General features: G+C 56.4%; 1 protein-coding gene across 1 annotated transcript in view; it reads right to left on the bottom strand.

The window, feature by feature from the left end:
* The window catches only part of NCS1 (neuronal calcium sensor 1), a 64,146-nt gene that overhangs the window by 30,982 nt on the left and 13,752 nt on the right, over window positions 1–19,412 (bottom strand). Inside the window, exon 2 of the mRNA XM_055351347.2 lies at window positions 4,308–4,332. Within this exon, the coding sequence (XP_055207322.1) occupies window positions 4,308–4,332 (25 nt within the window). The remainder of the gene's footprint in view (window positions 1–4,307; window positions 4,333–19,412) is intronic.

The raw sequence follows: 19,412 nt of genomic DNA, 5'->3' as shown, positions 1-19,412 counted from the left end.
CCCCTCAGGCCAGCCTCCTTGGCTCCGTGCTGGTCCTTTAATTCGCCAGGCTCGTGTCCCCCTCCCAGCCCTTGTCCTTGCTGTTTTCTACGCCTGGGTGGATATGACCCAAGTTCCACCACCGAGTCCTTATTTTCTAGGTTGCAGCTCAAATGTCAGAATTCCAGAGCAGCCTCGCCTGACCTCTCCCTCCTAACGAGGCCCCCACCTTGCCGTGCTCTCATCTTCGTTTCCCCACATGACATTTCTCAGCCCAGTGACCCCGCTTTGTACTCATGTGTATGTCGGGGCCTGGGGTTTTGTCCAGTTCTCGGTGTCTCCCCAGGGCGTGGGACGGTGCCTGGCACAGGGAGCACGCTCTATTGATGCTTGATGAGTAAACAAAAGTCACTCACCCCCCTGGGCCTCAGTTTCCTCATCCGCCTAATGCGGAGAAAGTCCTCAATCTCAGGGCTGTTCTTTGGGTTCCACGGATGATGTCAGGACCATGATTACTACGGTTACTGACACCAGCAGAGAGAATGTTTCCTAGATTCTGTTCCAAACGTCTTATGTGAATTAGCACATTTATTCTTCACACTACTCCTAGAAAGTTTTACTATTATCACCCTCCTTTTCCAGATGGGGAAACTGAGGTCCTAAAAAGTCTAGTCATTTGTCCAAGGTCACTCAGCCAGGAAGTGGGCAAGTCAGGATTCAAGCCCAGAGCCGGGCGCAGTGGCTCGCACCTGCCGTCTCAGCTACTCGGGAGGCTGAGTCAGGAGGATTGCTTGAGGCCAGAAGCTCAAGCTTGGGCAATATGGTGAGGCCCCAGCTCTACAAAAAAATTTTTTAAATAACTAGCCAGCCATGGTGGTAAATGCCTGTAGTCCCAGCTAATCAGGAGGCTGAGTCAGGAGGATCACTTGAGCCCAGGAGGCCAAGGCTGCAGTGAACTTTGGCTCACTGCCAAACCACACTCCAGCCTGGGCGACAGGGCAACACCCTGTCTCTGAAAAAATAATATTAATAATAATTTAAATATATGTAATCCCAGCACTTTGGGAGGCTGAGGAGGGCGATCACTTGAGCTCAGGAGTTCAAGACCAGCCTGGCCAACATGGTGAAACCCCGTCTGTCCTAAAAAAATACAAAAATATTAGCCAGGCATGGTGGTGTGCACCTGTAATCCCAGCTACTTGGGAGGCTGAGGCAGGAGATTCGCATGAACCCGGGAGGCAGACGTTGCAATGAGCTGAGATTGCGCCACTGCACTCTGGCCTGGGCAACAGGGCGAGACTCTGTCTCAAAAAAATTAAAGAAAAAAAATTTTTTAAATAAAAATTAAAAGGATTCAGCCTGCCCAGTTCTGGAGCCCAAGATCCCAGCCACTCTGCCGTCTGCAGCTCTAGGAGAAGGCCCAGGTGTGGGAAGGGGAGGACGCTGGGGGAACTCAGGCAGGTCTCAGTGTCTTCATCTATGATATGCTGAGGTGCCATGATGGGGTCGTCTCCTCTGGGTCATTGTGAGAATGAAATGAACGAGGCTGTGTCTTGGAACCTGGCTGGCTCACGGCGGTGCTTGGGAAGCATCCCCATCTCTCAAACACAAACCTCGTCCTCTTCGCTGCCCTGGAAGAGGCCCAGGCAGACAGCTCCTGGTGTCCCCTCCTTAGCCCCCAGTCCCCTGAGACCCCTGGGGAGGTGCCTTGGTCATGAGCAGCCACAATCGGGGCCAGGGCAATGGACGTGGGGGACAGCTGCTCACGTCTGTCCCTTACCGGCCACCCAGCAACTCTAGCCACTGCCCTCCCCTGCCCTGGCCCTCCTTGGGAGATGCTGAGCTTTCTCATGGTCCCCCGAAGACTCCTTGCTGCCCACTCATTCATCCCTCATTCACATATTCACACTGGAGACTCGGCACGGTGGCTTACACCTGTAATCCCAGCATTTTGGGAGGCCAAGGCTTGAGCCCAGGAGTTCAAGACCAGCCTGGCCAACATGGCAAAACCCCGTCTCTACAAATAGAAAAATTAGCCAGGTGTCAGGTGGATGTCTGTAGTTCCAGTTACTTGAGAGGCTGAGGCAGGGGAATCACTGTAATTGAGCTGAGATGGCACCACTGTACTCCAGCCTGAGCAACAGAGCAGAGAGACTCTGTCTCAAGAAAAAAAAAAAAATATACACACACACACACACACATATATATGTATGTGTATATACACACACACACACACACACACACACACACACACACACACACATATTTACCCTGGAGGCAAGAGCTCAGCTTCTGGAGTCTCGATGCCTATGGTTCATCCCAACCCTGCCACCTCCCAACTGGACTTTCTCTGAACCTCAGTTTCCTCATCTGCCATGTGGAATGATGAGCTCTGTTAACCCCTAGTACCGCTCCCAGAAGTCAATGGCAGGCCACGTGCAGTGGCTCACTCCTGTAATCCCAGCACTTTGGGAGGCTGAGGTGGGTGGATCACTTGAGGTCAGGAGCTCAAGACCAGCCTGGCCAAGATGGTGAAACCCTGTCTCTACTAAAAATATAAAAATTAGCGGGGCATGGTGGCACACACCTGTAGTCCCAGCTACTCGGGAGGCAGAGACAAGAGAATCGCTTGACTCTGGGAGGCGGAGGTTGCAGTGAGCTGAGATCATGCCACTGCACTCTAGCCTGGATGGCAGAGCGAGAGACTCCAACTCAAAAAAAAAAAAAAAAACATGGATTTGAAGCACCAAGGGCGATGCCTGTTGGGGGCCAAGCACCCACCGTGGCCAGGCCCTAGGGACACAACATGGACAAGGCCAAGCTAGCCAGCCCTCAGAGCGCCGACAGGATGCAGAGAGGGACAAAATGCTTACCTGCTGCCCAGTAAGTCATCGGCTGTCCCAGGGAGGCACAGGGCAGTGGGAACCCCGACAGAGGCCTGGGGGGTTTCAGTGGGCGGGGGGGAGGGGCGAGGAGGTAACAGCCCAGCAGGCAGCGGGAGCAGCCTGGGCAAACATCAGGAAGCCCCCGAGACAAAGGTGAGTTCAAGGAACAAACAGCAGTTCAGGCTGGCCAGAGGGTAAAGGGCAAAGGCCAACGGGCAGGGGACGCCAGACTTCAGGGGTCAACAGGGCCAGACTGAACCAGGCCTCGTAAGCACATAACCATGTCAAGGGTGAGGACTTCACCCTGAGGTCTGGGGGGGGGTGGCAGACGCCTGGCATGGTCAGGTTTTTGTTCAGCAAAGACCCCTCTGGCTGGCATGTGCGAAGGCAGGGAGAACATGTACGGATGGGGAATCTAGGGAGGCTTCATGGCGGAGGCGACTTGGGCTGAGCCTTGGGAGGGGCAGAGTTCAGATGGCCCAGGAAGGAAGGCGGGCATTCCAGGAAGCAGAGCCACATGGGTGAAGACCTAGAAGGAGGGTGTTTCTAGGGCACTCACCTGGGGAAGTGCAGAAGTGGAAAGTGAGGGCGGAAACTCAATCCCAGGATGGGGCACCTCCCAGCAAGGGCTCAGCAGAGCCAGGTGGGCCAGCATAGTCCTGCCCCATCTGCAGCTTGGACTTGAGGCAGGGAGGTGTAGGGAGTGGCCCTGGAGGCTCCTGGGGGTGCCCGGCCCTGCCAGACTTGACTGGAAAGTCTCCAAGCTCATTGCCTCGTGTCCCTACGTGCCACCCCTGCAGCTCAGCCACCTTACATGGTGAGCCTCCTGTCTGCTCCACATTCCACAAAGACGGACAATACACCGCCCTCCTCCCCCAGGCCCAGCCCTGGCACTGCTCATCCATTACAGGCCCCACTCATCCCTCACTGCCGCTTTTCCATTTGCTCCATGACGTACGGCCTTGGAATCCTTATCACGGCCCTCCAGGCAGCTACGACAGATTGATTAGAGCTGGCATCCAAGAGCAAACCCATTTGCCATCCCTGATCCAATCGAATCGATCATTCTATAGAAGGGGCGATGGAGCCCCAGCAAGGGGAAAGGACCTCTCAAGGTCATAGAAGGACTTTCTTATCCAAACCCTTCTCTTTGGTGAGCAGGGCCTGGAATCAACCCTTCAGGCCTTGGTGGTCCCTAAAGATGCAACTCAAAGCAAGGACCACCAACAAACACCCCAGCGCCACCCCCAACCCAGTTCCACTGAAACCACGTCAGTCCTGCAAGGACAAGGGCCACTGAACAAAGGCTGTCTGGACCCCACGCTCAGGGGCCCCTCCACATGCCCCCATCCTGGGCAGCTGGACTGCTGTCCCCATCAGCCCACAGCCCACAAAGCCCACAGCCGCAGCCCCTCCACGGTTTGAGAAAAAGCAGCTACTCACCACTGCTGGACCTCCTTCTCGGTAACTGCAAGAGAAAGCAGAAAAGTAGGCTTTTAGCTCAGGGAAGGTGTCCCGGGAGATGGGCAGACATTCGCTGGGGGGCCTCCCCTCCAGCCCTCCCCTCCCCACGGCTATGTCCCCGGGCACCGGCCTGCTCTGGATGAGAAAATGCTCCCTTGGTGAGCAGTCCTAGCCAGGGGCTCTGTACCCGCCACCCCAGCAGGGGACACTGGCCCCACCCCTTCCCGGTGCCCACGTGCTACCTGCCACTGCCACTGCCGCTGCTGGGAGAGCCCCCAGGAACACCCTGTGGCACTCAAGGGTTTGCTTCTCCCACAGCCCTTGCTCCCAGGCCAACATCTAAGACTTACTCGTTGCCATCTCTCAATCCCTGGGGACGGGATGTCAGGGAAGGCCCTGGCTTCCCCAGGCACTCGGCTGCCCCGCCTATGTGGGGGGGAGGGGGGAGCTAGGCTGAAAAGGGGCAGCTCTCAGCAGAAGGGTGGACCACCCTCCCTGTCAGCCTGTCCCTGCAGCCCCTCTCCGTGGTCAGCCCGGGCTCTTTCACTGGCAACACATGAACAGAGCCGTGAAGCAAAAGCTGAAAGAGGCTACAGAGAGCGGCTGAGCCTGGAGCCAAGCCCACATACCCATTCTTTACTGAGCCATGAAACAAACAAAAATGCTTTTTCTGAAAAGTACAGAATCGTTTCAAGTTGGAACCAAATCAATGTTCTCTCTAAAGTCACCGAACAAGAACATCAAACCACCACCAAGGCCACCCTCGCTCCCTGCCTGTGTGAGCGCGGGACGGCTCCTCCTGCACTCCCTGCCTTGGGCGCCTCATCCATAAAGTGGGCATCATATTATCAGCACCTGCCACACAGACCTGTTGTGGGGACTCACTCATAAAGGCATGGAAGCTACTGGATCCCTGGGGATGTCAGACACCTGGAAAGGCCACGCCTGGCGTCAAAGAATGGAATTTTCCAAGAGAAAGTTTTGGCAAAGGGTACGGCGTAGAGCCCTCAAATGTGCTCAATACTGGTTTGTGGAATGAATGAATGAATGAATGAATGAATGAATGAACACATGAACAGACAGGAAAGGGGTGTCAGGTGGAGGTCAGATGAGTAAAGGAACTAGAATCTACTCCCAGGGAAGTGGGAAGGAAGCCCAAAGAGGTGTCTCTGAATTGTTTGTGCCTGACCAGACTTGAGGAAGCCACTTTTCAAAAACCACTCAAAGCAAGCTCGCAACAGCTGCCAAATACCAAGAGCCTGCCGCAAGCCCGAATCTGCGCCCAGGGCGGGCCTCTGTGCTTTAGCTCAACGGCTCTTATGACAGCATGGAGGGAGGATGGCACGACTCTGCCTCAGCTCCAAATGTGGAAACTGAGGCACAAAGAGATCAGGAAGTGGCAAGGCAAGGGTCTGACCTTAGGTCTGTGGCTCAGAACCAGGCAGCCAGATTCCTGGGCAGGCCAGATGCCTCCATCCCAGTGCTGGTCAGCACTCTCCTCCCACAAGCCCAAATCAGAGATGGAGGAAGAGACCTGTCTGCAAGCAGGCCTCAGATAAAAAGAGAGGAGGCAGGTCAGGCACGGTGGCTCACGCCTGTAATCCCAGCACTTTGGGAGGCCGAGGCAGGCAGATCACAAGGTCAGGAGATCGAGACCATCCTGGTTAAAGCGGTGAAACCCCATCTCTACTAAAAACACAAAAAATTAGCCAGGCATGGTGGCACGCTCCTGTAGTCCCAGCTACTCTAGAGGCTGAGGCAGGAGAATCGCTTGAACCTGGGAGGCGGAGGTTGCAGTAAGCCAAGATCACACCATTGCACTCCAGCCTGGGTGACAGAGTGAGGCTGTGTCTCAAAAAAAAAAGAGAAAGAGAGAGAGAGAAGGCAACAGCGGGAGATGCTCATTACCCAGAAACACCGGGCCTGGAGTCAAAGAAAGCAATTTTCTGAGATAAAGTTTTGGCAAAGGGTATGGGGCAGGAACGGGTTCAGGATTCGGCATGGGGGTGGAGAGGGAAGGTGTCCTTGGTCTGATCCAGGCTGGCTGCCTGGGCCTGCCCCCACACCCGCTGTGATGGCAGCTGGGGCTGTGGGGCGGATGCTGAAAGCCCAAACCTGGAGACACAGTCGACCCATCACGGTACCGCCAGGAGCTCAGGGCCACAGGTGCTAAAGCCAGACCAGACCGCCTGGGTTCAAATCCGGCCCCACAGGGCACTGTGTGTCCTTCGGCAAATTGCTTCCCCTGACTAAGCCTCAGTTTTCTCATCTGTGAAATGGGATTGTTGGGAAAATTGAAGTGCTTGCCGCTCCTCAGCTTCACAAAAACCCCACAGGGAGGTGTGACCCCGTTTTCCCAATGAGGAATTGAAGTTCCGACGGGTCTGCTTATTTGTCTGAGATCACCTGAGGTCCCTTTGCCAGGAAACAGCAGAGCTGGGACGGTGCCCTTAGAGATTAGGATGGAGGCCCAATTGGATACAACTCCTTGAATCTGCATGACCTTGTATGACCTTGGCAAGGGGTGGCAGCATTCGACACAAACAGCAGGAGCTGGGTGGCATGGCCACTGTCTCAGGCGGGCCTCACAGTGCCAGAGCGGGGCTTCCCTGGACCCCCAGCTCAGAAGTCCCACTCTCCCTTGACACCCCCCACCCATGTCTCCCAGCAGCCTTCCCCCAGGGCTCTGCCTCAGCCTCCGCGTCCTTCCTCACCCCCAACTACACTCCCAGGATGCAGCAGGGAGGTGGGAGAAGGGCATATAACTAGGGCTCCCCCCATTGGAAAGGTCCCCCCACAGAACCCTGGGTGATCAGCAGGCAGCCGAGCCCCAGGGAACCGGAGCTAGGGTGGGGGAGATAAGTCCTGCCCATGCTTTAAGCAGCGAATTGACCTTTCAGAAACAGTTGAGGCTGGCAGGTATCCCCTGGCACCCAGCCAGGGCCCAGCAATCCTAACTGCTTCGCTGCCTGGGGCCTTGGAGGGCCTTTTTTTTTTTTTTTTTTTTTTTTTTTTCTGGAGACAAAGTCTTGCTCTGTCACCCAGGCTGGAGTGCAGTGGCACTATCTTGGCTCACTGCAACCTCCACCTCCTGGGTTCAAGTGATCCTCGTGTGCCTCAGCCTCCCAAGTAGCTGGAACTACAGGCATACACCACCACAGCCAGCTAATTTTTGTATTTTTAGTAGAGACAGGGTTTCACATGTTGGCCAGGCTGGTCTCAAGCTCCTGATCTCAAGTGATACGTCTGCCTTGGCCTCCCAAAGTGCTGAGATGACAGGTGTGAGCCACCACGCCCAGCCACGGAAGGTCTTGAAGGACAGCATGCAGGACCCATATCTCTGGGGTCCTGGCCACCTGCCCCCAGCCCTCCCGCCAGCCAGGGAGCTCTGGCATGGGTCAGGCTGTCCTTTGTCCAAACCCCAGCCCCCTGCTGAGCAGCTACCACCCCAACCTGGAGAGGAAGCTGAGCCGGGGGGGAGGCGACCAGAGGAACGTGCCCATCCTCAGCCTGGGTTTGCCCATCACCAAGGCCTGTGTTCTCAACCATTGTGTCTGGGTTCCCAGAAGCTCAACTCTTCCAAGATCACCTTTGAGATCTTTCTCTGTCCAGTGTCCAGTGATTCACTCAGGATTTTTCTTGAAATCATCTCAATTTGCTTTTACTTACCTGCTTAATCTAGCTTCAGCCTAAGCAATAATATCCATAAAGTTACCAGTGACTGTGCTGGTCATACCTTTTCTAATACACAATAAAAAATATAACAAATTAAAAAAAAAGCCACCGTCCTTGATCAAACCTGCCCTGCCTTCAATCGTGAAATAGCCCAATATCATGTACCCCTTAATTTGATGCAGTGGAAGGGCACGTTATCCGTGGAGGTCTCCCGCCAAAAATAATTAACCTGAGTCTAACCACAAGGACATAATCAGACAAATCCAGGCTGTGGGACATTCTACAAGACCACTGACCAGGACACTTCAAGTCACGGCCAGGAAAGGCAAAGCAAGTCGGAGGATTGTTCCAGAAAAAAAGAGTCTAAACAGACGAGGCAACCAAATGTAACTCAAGATGCCTGGATCGGGTCCAGATCAGCAGGAAAAAACAGTTATCATGGCTGTCACTGGGCCAGCTGGGAAGCCACTGCACTGTGGACTGGTAATTAGGTGCTGCCATGGGGATGAGGTGGGGGTGGTAACAGCACTGAGGCTAATGCCCTTTTTCTTTTTTTTTTTTTTGAGGAGTCTCCCTCTGTCACCCAGGCTGGGGCTAGAGTGCAATGGTTGATCTGGGCTCACTGCAACCTCCGCCTCCAGGGTTGAAGCAATTCTCCTGCCTCAGCCTCCCAAGTAGCTAAGATTACAGGCACCTGCTACCACGCCTGGCTAATTTTTGTAGTTTTGGTAGAGACGGGGTTTCATCATGCTGGCCAGGCTGGTCCCGAACTCCTGACCTCAAGTGTTCCATCCACCTCGGCCTCCCAAAGTGCTGGGGTTACAGGCGTGAGACACCGCGCCTAGCTTTGGAGATATGCTCTGAGCTATTCAGGGGTGAGGGTCAAGACGCCTGCAGCCTCTTGTGACATGGTTTAGAAATATACACACTCACGTATGTAGAAAGAGAGAGGACAGATGCAGCAGAGCCGGGGACTCGAGGACACAGAGGCATCCCTGCACCACCACATCAATGTTCCTCTTGATTTTTCAAAATAAAAAGTTGAGGGAAATGTTTGTCCTCTTCACCCCGTAACCACTGTGCCTGCCTCCCCTCCCTACTGCACAATGCCAGGAGGGCTGGGGGGTCCTGCCCAAGGTCCTGTGCCCCCAGCAGTTCCCGCCAAGACAGGCACTGGGAGGGAGGGAGATGGGGGACAATTTGGGGGTTCAGCTTCCCTTTGCCTCAGCCTCCACCCAGATGCCAGAGTGACCTTCCCAGGCTCTGGTTCCCAGCCCGGCCCATTTTCCCCCTCCTCCCAGAGCCTCCAACCGCATGTGAAATTAACAGGGCCTCCGCCTCTGCCTCCCTCGGTGGGTCTGGGCTCTGGGCTCTGGGTTCAGGGCTCAGGGTTCAGGGCAGGGTAGGAACGCAGGCAGTCCTTGCACAGCTTGTTCCCTGGGTCACTGGCCCGCATCCTGACCCCACTGGAGTTCCTCTGACCGTTCCAGCCTCCAGGCCTTTGTGCTCTGCCAGGAACACTTCCTCACCTCACACGTTCCACCCAGGGAACCCCCATCCATCTTTCAAAGCCTAGCTGCGCCCGAGCGCGGTGGCTCATGCCTGTAATCCCAACACTTTGGGAGGGCAAGGTGGGCGGATTACTCGAGGCCAGGAGTTCGAGACCAGCCTGGCCAACATGGTGAAACCCTGTCTCTACTAAAAATACAAAAATTAGCCGGGTGTGGTGGCGCGTGCCTATAATCCCAGCTACCACGGAGGCTGAAGCATGAGAATTGCTGGAATCCAGGAGGCAGAGGTTGTAGTGAGCTGAGATCACCACTGTACTCCAGCCTGGGTGACAGAGACTGTCTCAAAAAAAAAAAAAAAAACAAAGCCCAGCTGGGATGGCCCTCTTCTAGGAGGCCCTCCCGACCCTGCCTTGGCCCCTTGGGAAGCCCCCTTCACATGAGGTCTGTCTTCCCATGGGTTCCACGACAGAGGGCCAACGGGGGTCTGACCAAGGGGGCACAGGCTGGGCTTGGGGGAGCAGTGGTGAAGTACAGTGGTCCAGAGAGGGCCTTGGCCAGCCCAGCGAGCACTTCAGGCCAGGGCTCCCTCTGATCTGTGGTCTTGGATGAGTGACCCCGCATCTCTGAGCCTTGGTTTGCTCATCTGTAAAATGGGACTCAGGCATCTAGCAGGAAGAGGAGGGACTGGTGCTCGGCCCAGTGTCCAGCACCCAGCAAGTGCGAGATAGAAGCACTTCTTTCCCTCATTTTCCTAGCTGGACACTAAGACTGCAGAGGCCAGGACACTTCTCCCGGCCCATCCTAGTGTCACCCTCAGAGCCCGGCCCAGCACCCTGCACACAGGGGACAGAGAAAAACACCTGCTGATTCCTCCTTCGTCATCCAGCCACTGGGCTGGGTTTAGAACACATCCTCAAACGTGTTTCTCATGCACTGACCTTCACAATTTCATCTGGCTTTGGCCAATTTTTAAAACAAACTCTCTCCATCACACTCTGCCTCCAGGCCTGCAGGCCCAGGCTCGTACCAAAACCAGGATTTAAAACTGGCAATGGGCCATGCTCTCCATGGGGCCAGACAGGGGAAAGCTCTGGGGTGTCATCCTGTCAGGGCCACTCGAAGGCTGGGTGATTCCAAACAAGTTTCTTAACCCCTCTGAACCTCCAAGTCCTCACCTGTAGGATGGGGTATAAACTCCTACCAGGCAGAGCCATTGTCAAGGTTGTTGAGGAGTGGATGGAGAAGTCAGAGCCGACACAGGGCCCTGGGAGAGGGGGTGCTGGGCATCCACTGTACTCCCCTTCACTGACCCCCAGAGAGCCAGAGCTGCAGAAGGGGAGGGCAGCTGCAGGCTCAGAGCAGAGAGTGGGTCCTAGCCTTCGCCGCACCCCCATGCCCACAGACTCCAGGCTCGTACCCCACAGCCAGGAAGCACCCGCGGTGCCCACAGCCTCCTTTCCACCCCGGCAGCGCTCCTGAGCTCCCCAGCTCCTCTACTCCAGCTCCTCCTCCCTTCCACACAGCCCTTGTCTGCCAGGAATGAACACGAGAGCCAGTCCCAGGAGCCCAGGAGGATGTTAAGTCTGATTTTGATTTCCCTAAAGCAAAACACCTCTCTCCTGATTGAAGCTCAGCTCAAACATGGTGGGAAAAAAAGGCAGGGGCTGGCAGCCCCCTCCCGGCGCTGGCTTCAGCTAGAGGCGTGGAGGGCAGAAGGCCAGCCAATCCAGCCTCTTCCGCCGTCCCTCCTTGGGCGGACCTGGCCCTGGATCCATCTCCAGGGATGAGGGCTGCCCGAGTGTCTCTGTACCTGGCCCCAGCCCTCCACCACAGCTGAAGGAAAACCACACCAGCAAGGGGGCCTTTGGGTTTGAGCAGCACAAGAATAGAAGGCAGGGCCTTTGGGCCTGGCCACGAGTGACCCATCTTACTAAATCAGACAGTCCCCTCGGTCCTGACACCTTTGATCACTGACTGTCCTCCTTCCAGAAGCGCAGCTGGCCTCAGAAGCTCCTCCCAGGCCCACGCCTCTCCTGTGCTCAATCTCCCAGCACCAGGGCTCCTCCAAGCGCCCAGCTCACACGCTCTCCGGGGGCGGCTCTGCTCCCTGCGCCCCTCACTCCCAGTCTCCTCCCAGCTGGCCCCTCCTGCAGTTCAGCTCCCCCACCCCCGTCCAAGCTCCTCACCGATGGCCCAGAGGCCCCTCAGGCTCCACGTGGCCCAAAGGGATCCCCCGGGCCTCTTCCCAGGTCCCCATCCAGAGTCTTCCTACAGGCAGTCCTGCACCAACTGCAGACAAGTCCCATCCAACCTGGCTGCCTCAAAAATACGAGAATGCCCCCACTGTCCAGGGCTGGCCGGACGTCGCCCCCACACCATCCCAGCTGCTGTGCCGGCCTCTTCTCAGCCCCCACCCCATCCCACTCTCCCATCCAGTCCCCACCTGCAGCTGCCAGCATCCCTAATGTGGTCACATTCCTCCCCTCCTAGAACCCTCCTCCAGAGCCTCAGTGCGTCTCCAGCCTCTCCAGCCTCACCCCTGCCCCTCCTCACAGCACCCCGCAGCTGTGTTCTCCCTGCAGTACCTGAGAAGCCCCCTCGGTACCATCTCCTGAGAATAGGGTGCTCTGCCCCAAGCCCTCCCTGGGCAGCAACAGCACAGCTAAGTCAGAGCGGAGGGAGTGCACCGCTGGCCGCACACACCCTCCTGCCCCCACACCGGGCCCACCCCTGGGGAGAGGCAGTTCCTCAAAGCGAAGACGGTGGTGGTCTCTTGTGGGACCTGGACTCCAGGGATCTGCCACTCCGTTGCTGTGTGACCGGTTTTTTCCCCAGCTTGGGTTTCGGTTTCCCCATCTGTGAAAGAGGACATTAGTAGCTGTGCCAACCATGGAGTACCGCATACTGGGAGGTGGGGAGGACAGAAAAGAGAGTGAAACACCTGTGGGGTTCCCACTGAGGTCCTGCTACACTCGAGGGCTGGGAAGCAGCCACCTGCTGCTCCAATCCTCCAGGTGCCCCAAGCACACAAGGCCTCAGATCACTCCCCCCACCCACTGCAGCACCGGCTCCTGGGGGAGCACCTCCCTGGAGTCACACAGCAGCATCAGGTGATTTCAGAAGGCCCCGGGGATATATGCGGGTGTTCCTGGATGGGCAGGGAGTCCTGGCTGCCCACCTTTGCTCCTGACCCAATGTGTGAACGTGGCCACGCACCCTCCCCTCTCTGTCCCACGAAAGAGGTCAACTCCTGAGACCTCCAGGCCCCCCAGCTCCCACGCTCCACAAAGTGACCTTCAGGCAACAAGTAAATGAGGGGCTGGAGCGCCTCATTTCCCACGGACGACAGGCCCCGTGTCCAGGAAGAGCAGCCTCCGAGAGGGCTGGAGTGAGGACAGGAAGGTGGGCACAGGCTCTGGGCCAGACAACATGGCCGGGCCCCAGACTCATTAACCCTCGACCTTGGACAAGGGCGGCAGCCTCTTCTCTAAAATGGAGTGCTCGGCGGCACTGCCTCCAAGCTCAGAGTAACGTGACAGCAGACGCAGGAGCTGCCTGGCACGAGGCAGTCAGCATGATCATCACTGCTGTTGTACTTATTACTCGATGCCCCTGCCAGGGTGAGAAGAGAGACCACCCCGCACTCCCAATCCCATAGCTGTCTGCCACCACTGCCTGGCTAAAGGGCGGCTGGGCCCCAGCACCAGGCCTGAGCTGCCCCAGAAAGGAGGCCTGGCCTGCTGCCCAGAGCTCCCGGGCACTCCTGGCTGAGCAAAGCTGCTGCAGGAGCCCCTCTCCCTGACCCACTTGCCGCGCGTTCCCCAGCCCTTCTGCCCTCCAGCCCCCCATCACATGTCCCCACTGTGGGAGTGGTGTCCCAGCCTCCTTGGCAGTCACTGTCTCCACCCCAGTTCGCTGAGTGCCAGCCAGGACTGGTCCAGCACTGGGCTGGGGCACACAGCGGCCGGCAGGAAAGGTGAGCGGGCCCCGTCTGCTCTGCTCGCTGCCCCTTCCAAGCAGGCTGCCCGCCAGGGCCATCAGACCGCCATGTGCAGTGGTGAGCAGATGTGACGGCCGCTGTCGCCATCGGGTGCTGACTGCGGTCTGCCCAGCACCAGCCTGAACCCTCATTTCATTAGCGTCTCACACAGCCCAGGGGGCCATGGGCTGTTGCTGTATCTGTCTCAGGATGAGGCACCTGGGCTCATCGGGGTAGCCCCATGCCCACGGCCATCCAGCTGACCAGGCTCTGACCACCCCCTACCGGCCCCCACCTCCCTTCCTTACATCCCCACGGTGGCCTCGCCTCCATGTAAGAGATGCCAGAGCCTCCAGGCTGGCGGGAGGAAGGCTGAGCACTCGAATCAGGGGGTATTTCACCTGTTGGGGGATCTCCCAGCCTGTCTTCAGGAATGGCGAGTAGATGGAGTCCCTGGCCCCGGAGGGCAGACTCAGGCCAGGGCCAGGTAACCTTCAGCCCCAGCTCCCGGGAGCTGCTCTTCACCACTCTGCACCCAGGCCTGGCTCTCCTGCCCGAGGCCCTCTAAAGCCAGGCTCTCGGCTTGGGACACACAGTCCAGCAGGGATCACCCAGGGCCATTGCACAGATGGGTCTACCTACTATCCAGTCGCCACGTGGCCTGGGTCAGCGTGCTCCCTGCCCCGCTGTCAGGGGCCAACGAGAGGATACAGGTCACAAGCACCGAGCCCAGCACATGGTGGGCACCCTGGAGATGCTGTGCTGATGAGGAGTCGTGGGGTCTGAATAAAAGTCAGAGGGCCAGGCCTTGGGGCAGACACCAAGATGGGAAGCTGTTGCCGCTCCCGCAGGGAGTGGAGCCAGGAGAGAGGCTGCTTAGAGCCGCTCAGATTCAAAATCAAAGCCCCGTTTCCCTCTCAGCCCCTCGGGATCCTCCCCAAGGCCCTGTGCTGACAGGCGGGGGTCCCTGCCAGCCCACTTCCAAGAAACTGCGGTTTCACAGAGAGGCAAAGCACTCGACCAAGATCACGCAGTCAGGGGTGGAGGAGTGGAGATGGAGGCCAGGTTTACTGACTCCAGAGTCCAGGCTCAGGAAGGCTTTAGCTGGGAGATATCATCCCCAAGGATGATCCTGCCCACCTCCCGCACGCTCTCAAAGAGTTACTGAATCTGTGGCATCTCTGACGCCCCAACAAAGTGCCGTTGGTGCTGGCAGGCAAAGGTCCTCAGTATCTGCTGATCTGTTAACTTGCTTTGACTGGCTGAGTGACCCAGATCAAGTCGCACCGACATAGGTTCAAATCCTGGCTCTACCACGTTCCAGTTGTGTGACATTGGACAGGTCGGTTAACCTCCCTTGGTTTTCTCACCAGAAAACTAAGGGCTATAAAACCTACCATAGTTACATACGTAGAAAATAGATGGAAAGAAACCAGTTGAAAATGTACACAGTGGCCTCAGAGAAGCTGTATGAGAAATGGTTTTGTTCTGTCTCTGTGAGTGCCTGCTTTTGTCCAATTTGGACCTTCCCCAATGGCTGGGTGCTCCATGGGGCAGCATCTATGTCTGCCTAAGTTGCAGCCAAATAGTAGCATCTGGCACATAGTAGGTGCTCAATGTATGTGTGTTCTCACAGAATGCATGTTCTTGTTTTAGGTGGGTAAGTTGAAAAGTAGACAGGGCTACTTTTATTTTCTAAAACCCAAAGTTATTCCTGGCTAGTAAAGGAACTTGTTCCAATGACCACACATATTCTCTCTCTCTCTCTCTCTCTCTTGCATAAACATACAAGGACTGCCCCCTGGCTCAAGCCATCTTTCCTGCCAGACTCAGCTCAGGATCTTCCAAAAGGAAGTGAGCCACATCTTCTGCCTTTCTGCCTCTTTGGGGCCTTCAAGACCTTGGGAATATATATATATACATATATATATATTTTTTTTTTTTTGAGTTGGAGTCTATCTTCTAGCTCTGTCACCCAGGCTGGAGTGCAGTGGCACAATCTCAGGTCATTGCAACCTCCACCTTCTGGGTTTAAGCAGGTTCAAGCAATTCTCCTGCCTCAGCTTCCTGAGTAGCTGGGATTATAGGCACGCGCCACCACACCCGGCTAATTTTTGTATTTTTCGTAGAGACGGGGTTTCACCATGTTGACTAGACTGGTCTCGAACTACTGACCTCAAGTGATCCGCCCACCCCAGCCTCTCAAAGTCCTGGGATTACAGGCGTGAGCCACCATGGCCGGCCAAGACCCTGGGGAAATCTTGGGTGTGTGGAGTTTTCTCAAGATTCCTGGTGGGGACCCTCTCAAACATTTCAGAGCCGACCCCGGCACTCAGGGATTCGGATCAGTCCCATTCCACAAGCATTTCCCAAACACTGCCGAGGTCAGACATGGTGGAAGGCACTGAGGCAACTGACCTACTCAATAGAAAGGGCCTTTGTCTAAACTGACTCATTCTTTAGCCCCTGTAGACAAGTGACCTTGGGTAACTAAATTCACCTCTCTGAGCCTCAGTTTCCTTAGCTGTAAAATGGGAATAGTGGTGGTCACAATACCTTTCTTGCAGGGTGGTTAAAGGAACAAACAGGATTTTCACCCTTTCCTTCATCCAGCAATTAATTTCTGAGCACTCTCAATGGGTCAGAACCTGAGCCAGGCTCCAGGGACACAGCAATGGTTCCTGTCCTCTGAGTCCCTGATACAACAGGGGAGACACACCCTGTTAGCACACACCCACACAGCTGTCTATCTGTCATAATAAGAAAGGAAAGCTCAGCTGGGTGCAGTGGCTCATGCATGTAATCCCAGCACTTTGGGAGACCAAGACGGGCGGATCACCAGAGGTCAGGAGTTTGAGACCAGCCTGGCCAACATGGCAAAACCCCGTGTCTATTACAAATACAAAAATAAGCTAGGCATGGTGGCAGGCACCTGTAATTCCAGTTACTCGGGAGGCTGAAACAGGAGAATCGCTTGAACCCAGGAGGCAGAAGTTGCAGCAAGCCAAGATTGCACCACTGCACTCCAGCCTGGGCAACAAAGTGAGATCCCCGTCTCAAAAAAAAAAAAACAAAGGAAAGAGGCTGGGCGCGGTGGCTCATGCCTGTAATCCCAGCACTTTGGGAGGCCAAGGAGGCGGGTGAATCAACTGAGGTCGGGAGTTCGAGACCAGCCTGACCAACATGGAGAAACCCCGTCTCTACTAAAAATATAAAATTAGGTCATGGTGGCACATGCCTGTAATCCCAGCTACTCGGGAGGCTGAGGCAGGAGAATCACTTGAACCCAGGAGGCGGAGGTTGCAGTGAGCCAAGATCGAGCCATTGCATTCCAGCCTGGGCAATAAGAGCGAAACCCCGTCTCAAAAAAAAAAAAAAGGAAAGTTCAGGGTTAATGAAATGTGAAGCAGGAACCCAACCTAGCCTAGGGGGTCAGGCGTGCTCCCTGAGGAAAGGGCTGATGTGCAGGCCTCAGCCAGGCAAAGAAGAAGAAGCAGAGCTTTCCAGGAGAGGCTGCAGGTCCAAGGCTCAGAGGCCATCCAGAGCCTGGTGAGTTCAGGAACCAGAAGAAGCCACATCACACTAGAACAAAACCTTATCCAGAGGCAGCGTGGCGTGGTCCAGGCGGAGAGAACACAGCAAGTATCCCAAAATGTTAACAATTGCCACTACTATTAATACAGGTGTCACAGCACCCAAAGACAAGACCAGATGGCCAGGGCCAATAACGGGGGCACCCCGCAGGGGCAGAAACTGCAAGAAGCCGAGCAGGCCGCCACCCCCCATCTCCCCACTTTGGATCATGTGGCATCTGCCTCCCCTACCCTAGTCCCCACATTCCTGCTTCAGTCCTAGCCCTCCAGGGACCCACACCCCAGCCCCTGGAAGGGGTGGGAGACACAAAGCTGGCCTCCATCACAGCTCAGGCAGAAGCCAAATTGTTCACAGAAGCCACATGGTCACACCTAATGTCACAGCCGGTAGAGCAGGGAGCCCTCTGGATGGAAGCACTGTGAGGCTCCCAAGATGCAACAGAGGCGAGAGGTGAAGAGAGACCCCAGGGAAGGTGCGAGGCCCTCCACACAGGGATAGATGGAGATGGCTTTGGCAGGGACGCAGAGACTGGGCGATGGCGGCACCAGGGGTGGAAACAGCATCGGCCACCGCCAGCACCTCCCCTCCCAGAATGCAGTGGATCTGCTTCCGAAACACCGAGGTCTGGCCCCTGAGCTGCACCAGGGCAGAACGGCTCCTGCAGGGACCACAGGAGGTTTTAGGACATGTGTTCCAGGGCAACCGGCTGGGAGGGGTGGCGAGGGCTGCTGCTGGAGCCCAGGCAGAGGCAGCCCTGGCCAGCAGCAGGCAGCAGCCCTGACTCCGGCTCTGGCCCTTTAAGAGCAGAGGGTGGAGGCTCAGCCCTGACCTGCCCTCCTGGAGGAGGCACAGAGTGACTCATCAGGGTCCTTGTCACGGTGCTCAGAGAGCAGGAGGACCCAGGGATGGTGGCGACGGGGCACAGAGAGGCACAGACGCGGACACATCAGCCTGGCCAGAGCTCGCTGTAGGCCGGACCCTGACCTTTACTGGGATACCTGCCAGTGCCTCCCTGGGCAGGGCCCCCCGTCTCCCAGGTGTGCCCTGTGGCCTCACATTGCTCCCCTGCTTTCCGAGACACTCCTCCTAGCGGAGCCCTTGCCCTGCTGGGTCAGCCAACAGCTCTGAGGGACCAACCCACTGCCCGTGCACCCACCCCGCCTCTCCAGGTACCTCCTAAAGCAGGGGCCATCAGCAACCCCACTCCACAACCAGGAAACCGCAGCTTGGAGAGGCCAAGGGACTTCCACGGATCTGCTTCTGGCCACATAAGCTCACCTCTGAGCTGCTCAATCGCTCGTCAGTGCCCCTCGTGCTTGGAGCCAGGCTGAGCACAGCACAGGCCCTCCTGCCATCAGGGCCCTCCCGCCATCAGCACCCTTACGGCCACAGGCCCTCTATGCTGCAGTCACCGTGCAATTTCATGTCCCCAGAGTTGCCAAACCTTGACACCTCCTTGGGACCCTCTCAGGGCTTCCATCCAGAGGGCTCCCTGCTCTACTGGCTGTGACATTAGATGTGACCGTGTGGCTTCTGTGACCAATTTGGCTTCTGCCTGAGCTGTGATGGAGACCAGCTCTGTGTCTCCCACCCCTTCCTGGGGCTGGGGGTTTGGGAGCCCTGGAAGGTGAGGACTGACCTGGAACTTGCTGTTCCTGCTGCCTGAAGCACTCTCATCGTCCCCCACACAAACCCTCCCCGCAAACTTCTCATCTCCCTCAAGCAGTACTATCAAATTCAGCAAACAAAAATACAGATACCCTGTTAAGTTCAAATATCAGATAAACAGCAAATCATTTTTCAGTATGTCTGGCAACCCTAGCCCCGGGTCTCAACTACAATATTACCTCCTCCAGGAAGCCCTCCCAGATGCACCCCAGACCAGGGAGATTCCCAGTCCATTGTGCACAGCCCTGTCTTGACACTTATCCCAGCCTGACATCTGCCTCCCCGCCAAACTGTGAATGCCAGCAGGGCCAGAAATCCAGCCAGCCAGTCTGCCCTGTGTCCCCAGCATCCGCAGGGCCTAACACGAGGCAGCTGTTCCATAAACATTCTCTAAATCAAGGAGTGAGGGCTGGCAAGGTGGCCCAGGAACCCGTTTGGCCACACATGCCCCCCACAGGACCCAGGGCCTCCCCTCTGCTCCCTGCTGGCCGGGCCTCCTTCCTTGAGATGCACCTAGATCTCTTCTCAAGGCCGTCCCCAGCTCCACAGAACCTGAGCTGGGGAATCATGGCCGGGGCACCTAGGCAGGCTCCGCTCAGCGATTTTGACAGCTGCTCTTCATTTTAATTGAGATCATGTTCCGCTCAGGCGCAGCAA

This window comes from Gorilla gorilla, chromosome 13 (assembly GCF_029281585.2).
Source record: "Gorilla gorilla gorilla isolate KB3781 chromosome 13, NHGRI_mGorGor1-v2.1_pri, whole genome shotgun sequence".
In the NCBI taxonomy this organism is placed as follows: Eukaryota; Metazoa; Chordata; class Mammalia; order Primates; family Hominidae; genus Gorilla; species Gorilla gorilla.
The sequence above is the reverse complement of the archived record's forward strand: the minus strand, read 5'-3'. Positions and strand labels throughout refer to the sequence as shown.